At 63.7% G+C, this 9473-nt stretch overlaps 2 protein-coding genes across 2 annotated transcripts in view; one reads left to right on the forward strand and one right to left on the reverse strand.

Moving 5' to 3' along the window:
* The window catches only part of CFAP73 (cilia and flagella associated protein 73), a gene marked incomplete at its 3' end in the record, with an annotated part of 1905 nt that extends 1246 nt beyond the window's left edge, over window positions 1–659 (forward strand). The window contains exons 4-5 of the mRNA XM_026075265.1: window positions 96–317; window positions 573–659. Of these exons, the coding sequence (XP_025931050.1) occupies window positions 96–317; window positions 573–659 (309 nt within the window). The remainder of the gene's footprint in view (window positions 1–95; window positions 318–572) is intronic.
* Window positions 660–1738: 1079 nt separating this feature from the next.
* Window positions 1739–9467, reverse strand: DDX54 (DEAD-box helicase 54). Its single transcript, XM_026075215.1, has 19 exons — window positions 9357–9467; window positions 9133–9203; window positions 8813–9001; window positions 8296–8345; window positions 7790–7831; window positions 7134–7229; window positions 6745–6866; window positions 6400–6461; window positions 5751–5882; window positions 5393–5603; window positions 4797–4931; window positions 4201–4422; window positions 4036–4109; window positions 3488–3685; window positions 3135–3280; window positions 2933–3046; window positions 2601–2705; window positions 2195–2298; window positions 1739–2078 (listed from the first exon to the last, which is right to left on the reverse strand). The coding sequence occupies exons 1-19, from the start codon at window positions 9409–9411 to the stop codon at window positions 1855–1857; spliced, it is 2352 nt and encodes a 783-aa protein (XP_025931000.1). The 5' UTR covers window positions 9412–9467; the 3' UTR covers window positions 1739–1854.
* Between the last annotated feature and the right edge of the window lie 6 nt (window positions 9468–9473).

The following is a 9473-nucleotide window of genomic DNA, read 5'->3' on the forward strand; positions in this document are numbered from 1 at the left end:
GCGGCGCAGGTGAGCGGGGCCCGACGGGCGCAGCCGGGGACCCCCCTTGCCCCTTTTCCCTGGCTCCCGCGCCCTCACCCCCTGCCCGCCGCCAGTTCCAGGACGTGCCGGCCATGCTGGCCCGTTTCCGGGCGCTGGCGGGGGCCCGGGCGGCCCTGGCGCGCCGGGCGGAGGCCRGGCAGGAGCAGCTGGCCGCGGAGCAGGCCCGGCTCCGGCGCTACCGCGAGGAGGCCGGCAGCGAGCTGCTGCGGAGGAGCAACCAGCTGGCCCAGCTGCGGGACCGCCTGGAGGCCGCCCGCCGGGAGGTGCACCAGGGGGTAAGGAGGGACCCGCGGGGAGAGGGGTGGGCAGCACCCGCGCCCCGGCCCCGACGATGGCCCCTCCGTGGCCAGGCTGCGTCCCCCGCACTGAGCGGGGAGCGGAGCTGATGCTTTCCCACGCGCCTGCAAAGCGTCGCCAGCAACCGCGCACGGGAGCGTGTCGCACCAGCGCTGCTGGTGGGGGGCGTGGGGCAGGCCAGGCTCCCCGCGGGGCTGCGGTGGTGCCCAGGGCTCCCTCCTGCTCTGCTCCAGGAGTCCCACTGGACCCACATCCAGACCACGGCCGCCCAGAAGACCCTGCTGCTGGGGCAGATCCGGATGGCAGTGCTCAACCTCTTCCAGATGGCCACCAAGCAGCTCAAGGTCCCGGCGGAYGTGGCCCTGGAGGACACCGAGGCCCAACTGGACACGGTCAGCACAGTCCCCTCCCCTGGGCGTCTGGGTGGAAACGGGGACACTCGTGTCCCTGGCCAGCGTGGTGCTAAGGCCCCTGTCTCCACCAGGTGCTGCTCTGCATGCAGGACCTGGCTGCCATCTGTGCCGAGCTGTGCCCCGGGGAGCCCGCTGCTGCCAGCAAGCGCCTGCCACCACCTCCGGCCCCTCCGAGCCAGGAATAACCCCTGCTCGGAGAACAGCCGCCCGCTCCGGGGGCTGGGGAGAGGCTGCCTCGGTTGGCACCGGGCCCAGCRGGTGATCCTGGCCAGGACCTCCAGTGAATGCCTGGGGACCAAGGTTGCTCCCCACCTCCAACACGTCTGGGAACCCCTCCACGCTGACAGGCGATGCAGATGGCAGCGGGAGAGGCGGCTGTGGAGCACCGRGATGGCACTGATTCAAGTCGGGGGCCTGGGAGGAGGAGAGCTCCCYCGGGCCGATCCTGGGACAGGTGCTGCAGAGGCAGCGGGACCTGGGGCYGGGAGGAGGCAGGGGGAGCTGCTGCTCACATTCTTGCTGTTGGTATCGCCTAAAGCTGTCTCCTGCCAAAATACAACCCAGCTGCTGGGCCCAGAGCACCTGGTTGTTTTAGGACTGCGCCTGGGGATAGCCCAARGGGGTAGGAATTCCCCCAGGCACCAAAAGCAGCAGGGCAGGATTCGCTCCAGCTGATGTGGAAGAGCAGCTTTGGTGCCAGCATAGTCCTGCATCGAGACGTGTGTGTACGGGGGGGGGAATGGGTGCCAGCCCGTGCCAGCGGGGCTGGGAGGCAGAGGAGGCAGGAGCTAGGGCAGGCAGTGGAAAGGGGCCTGGCAGTGTTTGAGAGGTTTGGGGAGCGAGAGCTAAGGTGCCAAAAGCCAGGGCAGGACTGGTCCTAAAAACCTGGCACGCGATTTCCCCCTCCAGCATGGCCCCAAGAGCCAGCACCCAGATCTGCTAATCCTCAGCAAGATGCTTGTGACAAGGCCAAAGTGGAGACAGGATCCAAAAACAGCCAGATATTTAATGTCTCCTTTCCTGACACCAAGTCCAGGCATGGGGGAAGCCGAGCCCTTTGCTTTGGCGCTGTGTGCTGCGGTGCCAGGCACAGCCCCGTCTCCTACATCCTTTTCCGGAGCTTGCCCTTCTTGGTGGTGCCCGCCCGGCGCCCGAAAGCCATCTGCCGCAGCTCCTGCACCCGCTGCCGGTTCCTGGCCTTCAGGCGCTTGAGGCCACCACGTTGCAGGAAGCGCTGCTTGGCCGCGGCTTTGCGTTGCTTCAAGATCTGCTGCTTGTTCTTCAGCTCTGAGCGCACCTTGCCCTGGGCTGGGGGATGCCGGGTCCCTGCGGGATGGACGAAGAGCCAAGTTCAGAGATAAACCGATACCTGGAGGCCAGAGTGAGGTATCTGGGGCACAGAGGGGATTATGTGGGGCTCCATCACTTGTTCAGGTACTCACCGTGCCCTCGTCTGTGCTTCCCCCTGACCTGCTCGCCCCTTCTTTCATCTTCCTCTTCCTCGTCCCGCTCGTCAACCTTGTATTTCTGCTTCCACTTTTCATAGCTGGGCCGGGGGGTTAAGGAAATGTGTGGTGGCTCCCCATCACTTGACYCCCAATGGTGTCTAACACCAGCCTCCCTCCCAGGGCCATGGCCCTGGTGCTGGCTGGCATGTGGGGCAGGGGGGGTCTCTGCCTCCAGTCTGGCAGCGGACACGGCCCTGGGCGCAGGATGTGAGGCTGAGCGGCTGCCAGTGGGTTCAGCCCAGGCGCGGCCACATGCCCTCCTGCCTCGCTGGCGCTCACCCTCAGCCCCAGGCCTCCCGCTGCAGCACGGGCAGGCGGGCAGCGCCCGCAGGCAGGATACAGGTTGTTCTTGTAGGAGCTGCTGATGTAGCGCCCGCTCTCTGTCCGCACTTTCTTCTTGTCCTCCTGGCCCGTTTGCCCCACGAATCGCTTCTTCTTGCGGTCCCTGCGAAGGAGGGGAGGGTGGTGGRACCGGGGGGAGACTGGGAGCCTCTTGCATATGGGGCTACCGAGCCCTGCCCCCATCCTCCTCCCCAGGCATCTCAGCTCTAGCTGCCCCCATGAGACACCCAGAAAGAGAAGGTGCCTTCAGGGGGGCAACACCCACCCGGGGTACATCCTCCAGCCCCCCGACGCCTAGATCACCCCCTTCCCTGGACAGACCCCACTCACCACTTCAGCAGTTGCTTGCTCTTGTTGAGGTTGTGGTTTTCATCGCCCATGAGATCCAGGATGGCTCCGGCTGCCTGCTGCTCGAAGGGGCTGCCCTCGCCGCCCACGCTCAGYCTGCACGGGGAGCGGGAGAGGTGAGAGCAGCTCCACTGCCTCCCGTCGGCTGGGGCAGGAGAGCTGTGGGAGCCCCTCCTTGACTCACCCCCTCTCGCTCTCAAAGTCCTTGGGCCGGTAGGGGATGTAGAAGTCCTCGTCCTGTTGTGCCTGCTGCTGCGGCTTTTTCCTAGCACCGTCTTCTCCCTCACGGCCCCGTTTCCGCTTCCTGCCCACCACAGTGGAGAACACGTCCTGGAACAGGATGGCAGAGGGGTTGGGAGAGCACATGGCAGGGGCCACGTCCTCCTGCTAACTGGACCCTGGTGCCTGGCTCTCCTGGAAGTCACCATGCCAGCCCTAAATCCACAGCACAGCCTGGTGGCCAGTCAGCACCCAGCAGATGCCAGCCAGGTGGCAGCTTCCAGAGCCACAGCAGGTCCCCTTTCCCTGCCCCATTACCTGGAGGTTTTCCTCCTCTCCTTCCTTCTCCTCGGACCCAGGGAGGACTGGGCACAGCCCCTGCCCTTGGAGAGCTGCTGCCTGCTTCTCCTGCTGCCCACGCTGGTACTTCTCGATGAGGGCATGGTCACGGCGCCGCTTCGACCGCATCACGGTACTGGCCAACGTCCGGGCTGTGGCATTGATCTCGAAGATGGTCTGCTCCCAGGGTGGGGAGAGAAAGCAAGAGTGAACCCTGTGAGCTGCATGGGACTGGGAGGGCGGCCAGATGGATGGACCTTCCCACCTGGTTCCTTTTCCCTCTGGCTCCCACCCTAACCCTAGGAGCCACCCTGGGAGCCAGGGCAGCAGGGCCTGGGACCATGGCAATGACCCCTCCATGTATGGGTTGTGCCCACAACGGCACTGATGACCTGCACCCCACCACGGAGAGCCCCGAGGGGGACCAGGGACAGGAGGCCCCGAGGCCCGGCCAGGTGCCCCTTCCTCCTGCTGCCTGTGGGGGCAGTGGCTGGGCTTGCACAGGGCAGAGAACGGCATCAACTCACTGCCTTYGACTTGTAGGTTTTAATGCTATCCACAAACTTCAGCCTCTCCAGTTCGGTGTCTTCGAAGCGAGCGCCTGGATGCCGTGGGCACAGAGAGAGGCACAGGTTAGCTCCTTCGCAACGAGGACGGGGCACCCCCTCCCTTGGCACCCCCAAAGCACTCACTGAAGAGCGGGTGGATGCCCAGCTGGGACACATCCAGGTCCTTTGCCCTCTTGATGGACTCGGGCGAGGGGCCGGGCCGGGACCGCACGTACTGCTTGTGGGCRTTGTCGGCGACGCGGCGCAGGCTCCGCAGGTCCAGCGAGCCCTCGTGGTCCGTGAGCAGCAGGCACTCCTCGTCGTCCACCAGGCTCTGGGGGACGCGGCCCAGGACCCCGCTGGCATCTGCGGGACAAGGAACACTGTGTCGTCTCTCTCGCAGCGTGTGGCAGCAACCCAGGATYGAACGGAGCAGAGATAACGGGCGCGGGGAGTTAGCGCTGTTAAATCAGCGTCCCCATCACACAGTGCGTACCAGAGCCCCAGGCACCCTGTGCTGCCCAGCTGCACCCCGTATCAAGAGCAGACCTCCCCCGTAAGAGAGGACACGGTGCAGCAGCAATGCCAACCACAAGGCCATGAGCTCCAAGGCCGGCCAAGGTTAAAACCCCAGCGACCGCAGGGCCAGCGCCCCTGTATCCTGCCCTGGCTGCGACGAGCTGTGCCCGCAAGCCACCCTGATGCCTGTGATGGACACAGCAGGGCCTGGTCTGCCTTACCGGCGGGCATCTCCTGAGCACCAGCGAGGACAAGCGGGCGTCCCAGGAAGAGGTGGAGGTCAAAGACGTACGGCATCTCATCAGGAGCCACCAGTGAGTAGGCAGTGCCRCTCCGGCCAGCTCGGGCCACGCGACCTGACAGGAGGGGGAAGAGGAGAGTGGGAAACCAGCCCCAGTGCCAGCTCAACCTGCTGGGGACCCGCTGGTGTCCCAGGGAGCCAGAGCCATAGGCTGGCCTGTGGTGTTTACTGGGTGGGCACAGCTGGCAAGGGGCAGCAGGCTGCTGGTGAAGGGGACAAAGATGAGCCCATTGCGGTGCCATCACCCTGCAGCTGCCCCAAGATGGTCCCTGTGGGTAGGGGAGCCCGTGGTGCATGTGCCATGGAGGGAAGGCTCCTGCCCCTGAGGAGCCCTCACAGTTAGAGCCCAGGTAGCAGGRACAGTACTCACTTGCTCCGGGATATTCCCAGCAGGGTATAGGGAGATCCCTCAAAAAAGGRGGACAAGGGACAGCCCATCTGCACCCCTCCCTGTCCCCATCCTCCTGAGAAGATGCCCAGGTTGCAAGGAACCCTGCATAAGGCACCAGCACCCACCAACGCGATGCAGRAACAGCTTGGCCTTGGCAGGGAAGCTGTAGTTGATGACATTGTCCAGCATGGGGATGTCAAGCCCACGGGCAGCCACGTCCGTAACCAGCAGCACCGGGCACTTGCCCTGGGAGAACTTGGCGATGTTGATCTTGCGGGCGGTTTGATCCAGCGAGCTGTAGATGTGTGTGCAGTGGATGCCCTGGGCCGTCAGCAACTGGAGAGAAAGAAAGAAAGATCAGATCCCACCTTGGCAAGCACCCTCAGGCAAGGGACAGGGTCCCCCAGCTCCCAGGGCTCCGAGACCCTAGGGTGCCCACCCTGACCTCCCAAACCCCACTGGGTACTTCTAAATGCTACTTGCCTCCTTGAGATACTCCGTGTGGTGCTTGGTGGCCACAAAGACGACTGTCTGGTCCTGGGGCTTCACCACGCTCCTGAGCAGGTGGAGCAGCACGGCCGGTTTGTCGTCCCCACGTACGTGGAAGAAAGCCAGCTGCGAACAGAGGGCAGGGCTCAGCCAGCTCCCAACCCTCTGTGTCCCCATGCTCTTGGGGACACCCCCAGCTACCTGGTCCCCTCACCAGGTCCTTCCCCCATGTGCTGTTTTAATGCATTCACACAACACTGAGTGCAAGAAGACAGGCCACCAGGGTTGGGGTCTTCTCAGCCCTGCTGCTTTACGGCTATGATATCCCAGCCCCAGTGTGTTAAATTTTCCGCCCAATCTTTTATGTTTAACCCCCAACAGGGCTGTACCCTAGGTAACAGATGGGGACAGCTCACATGCTACCCTGGTCGCTTGCCAGCCCACAGCACTTTGGGGTCAGAAGGACACACAGCCATGCCCAGCTGCCAGCAGGACAGACCCCATACCAGACATCATCACCCCTTCCTTGCAAGCCTACTTGTCACCACAGGGCCTTCGCTGGCCCTGGCTTGCAGGGGGTGTGGGGTACCCTAATGGTAGACAAGGCGACCCCCTGTATCTTGGGCCCCCCAGGCCCTCTCACCTTGAGCTGCTCGCTGAGCTTGGACTCCACATCCAGGCGGATCAGCATCGGCTCCGTGAGCCCTGTGGGATGTGGGTCACAGATGGGATGTGGTCACACATTGCGATGGGCTACTAGGACCAGCCCTACCCCTTGGCTTGAGGATACCCACTTGGCCCAGCTTCAACCCAGCTCAGGTTCCCCAGTTCCCAGTCTGCACATGGACCCATGTATGTCACGTCCCTGTCCCCAGCCTTCCAGTGGAGCACTGCCAGCTGGGGTAGGGCCACCGATTCTAACAGCTAATCTTAACCTGGCTGCCCCCAATCCAACCCCTGCAGTCACTTTCCACCCCACGGTCCTCACCAGCCCGGGCAAACTCCACGAGCAGCTTGGGCAGTGTGGCCGAGAAGAGGACCGTCTGATGACTCTCAGGGAGCCGAGTGATGATCTCCTGGAGCTGCTCTGCAAAGCCCATCTCGAACAGCCTGCCGGAGAAGGGATACAGGACATCAGAGTGTTGGCACGTCCCACCATACCCGGCCCTGCCACCCACCAGCACCTCATTCCCTCTGGCACAGCTCCTGCCCTCCGTGTCTCCCACCCCCAGCAAGGACTCATCGCTCACCCCAAACATGGGGCATGCAGCTCCCCCCTGAGTCCACAGTCCAGCCACTCTCATCCCAGCGAGTGCGTTCCTGGGAAGGCAGTGCCCGGCAGGGACCCGCTCTGCCCCGGCGCCGGCCCTTGCTGACCTGTCGGCCTCGTCGAACACCACGTACTCCACGCTCTGCAGCTTCAGATTCATTTCCACCGCCACATGCATCAGGCGCCCCGGGGTGGCGATGATTCTGCAAGGAACAGAGACTGCAATGCTCGGCCGGTCCGTACCCCAGTGAAGGGCCTCTCCGTGGGACCACGCATGGGGCAGCAGAATGGGACAGGTCTCCCCCCACCCTCCCAGGCGCCAGAGCACAAGTGTGGCTCAAAGAAGACCTGACAGAGGCTCCCTAGTCCCATGCAAGGAGCACAGGAAGATGCTCTGAAGGCAGCCTAGGACACATCCATTGGACATGGCTGTAAACACCAGGGCCATCTCTAGGGACCTCCCCCATGATGCCAGCCGTCAGGTGGCACAGGTGGAGGGGAGGAATTCAGCTTGTGTTTGGACGGCACTGGGAGCAGGACCAGCCAGCTCGCAGGACTCGAGCCAGGACCTGCCGGGGCTACGCCAGGCCATCAGCAGCAGGGTGGTGGGCAACCCGAGGGAAATTGTGGGGTTCCCTTTCTGGCTCCAGCAGCTGGTCCCAGGATCACCCCAACATGGTGCACCTCCGGCGTTCCTCAGCACACATTTCCTCGCCACACCAGCAGGGAAGCGCAGCCCCTTCCAAGTCCCCCAGAGACTCACATGTCGGGGTTCTCGTGCAGCGCAGCAAACTGGTCCTCCATCCTGCAAGAGAGGAGAGAGCCTGAGATGGGGCCGGGCGGCAGAGGGGCAGCTCAGCCCGCCTGCCTTCGCGAGGGGTCCCCGCACAAGCTGCTGGGGACTGCAGAGCTGGGGGCCAGCCCCGAGGGATGGGGCAAAGGCCAGATCCTTCTGGGCCACGCTCTGCCTGCTGGAGGCTGTGGACAGGGATGTGCTGCACAGGGGAGCCCTTCGTCCCTGGGATCTCACGCGTGAGCAGGTGAGTAGCTCTCTTAATTGCCAGCTGAAGGTTCAGGCCATCCAGCCCAGGAGACCTGCTCCAGATGCCACTGTGATGCCCAGTCCCAACGTTTGGCACATTTTGGAAGCCCTCAGCACACTTCAGGGAAGCTGGGATGGGCCGAGTGCCTGCAGAGAGCCCCAACAGGGCTGCCCGGGCTTTAGGTGGAATGGCAGAAACGCTGGTGGGGGCACTGGGGATGACTTACTTGTCTCCTCCCAGAACAAGAGCTGTCTTCAAGCCTGTGAACTTGCCCAACTGCAGGGTAAGGGAGAAACACGAGGGAATTACAAGTGGATTCGGCATCAAACCAAATCCCTGCGCTGTTCCCTCCCAATGCCAGCAGACAGCCCTGCTGCCAGCGCCGGGGATGCAGCAGAGCAGACAGGCAGGTGATGAGGGCACCAACACAATGTGTTTTCCTTCTGCCTGCCCTTCCCTCCCTCCCTTTGTGGATTAGCTTGAACCTCTAAGTATGGGGTGGGCCATGTGTGGAAGCCACAAGTCATATCCCGGCACTGCACAGATGCCCCCAGGCAAAGCACAGTGCTTGATCATCATCAGCAGCACAAGGAGATAAGGATGGCCTTCACCCTTTGCAGATAGCTCAGCATCATCTGCAGCATGGAGCCCCACAGGTTAACGGTATCGCTTGAGCTGTTGTTGCCTCCCCTGCCCTCCGTCCGCCCATCCCAGCTCAGCCAGCGCTGCCTCCATCCTGGTACCTCCTTGGTGAACTTCATGGTCTGCAGGGCCAGCTCGCGGGTGGGCGAGAGGATGAGGGCTCGGGCCCCCGTCTGGGCGCTGTGTGCCTTCAGCTTCTCAAACATGGGGATGAGGAAACAGGCCGTCTTCCCGCTGCCCGTCCGCGCCATCGCCACCACATCCTTGCCGTTGAGGATCACCGGGATGGTCTGCAAGACACAGCCCAGCGGCGCTGCCCTCACCACCCAGCGCCACCACCCGGGGTGGGCCCCCCCACACGGGCGGCAACCATCGCCCCGGAGGGCCCTGGTCCGGTTCTCCGCGCCCCGGTGGGGCTCACCTTCCTCTGGATGGGCGTGGGCACCTTGTAGCCCTTCTTCATGATCCCTTTGAAGACGGGATAGCTCAGGCCTGGAGGAGACATGGATTAGCAGGTGATGGAGCGATGCAAGCAGGACGGGGTCCCGCGGCTGCGCCTCGGCCGGAGCAGACAGGGCTCGGCCCCGTTTCCAAGGGGAATGGCCCCGTTTCCAAGGGTTCCCCCCCGCAGCCCCGYGCACGCACCCATGGACTGGAAGCCCCCAGATTTCTTCTTCTTCATGTTCTGGGCCCGCACCATGGCCTGGGTGTCCGGCTCGGCGGTGGCCTCCTCGGCGGCGGGGAAGGCCGGCAGCGCGCGCC

The sequence above is a fragment of the Apteryx rowi genome, unplaced genomic scaffold, assembly GCF_003343035.1.
Source record: "Apteryx rowi isolate R43461 unplaced genomic scaffold, aptRow1 scaffold_40, whole genome shotgun sequence".
Taxonomy (NCBI): Eukaryota; Metazoa; Chordata; class Aves; order Apterygiformes; family Apterygidae; genus Apteryx; species Apteryx rowi.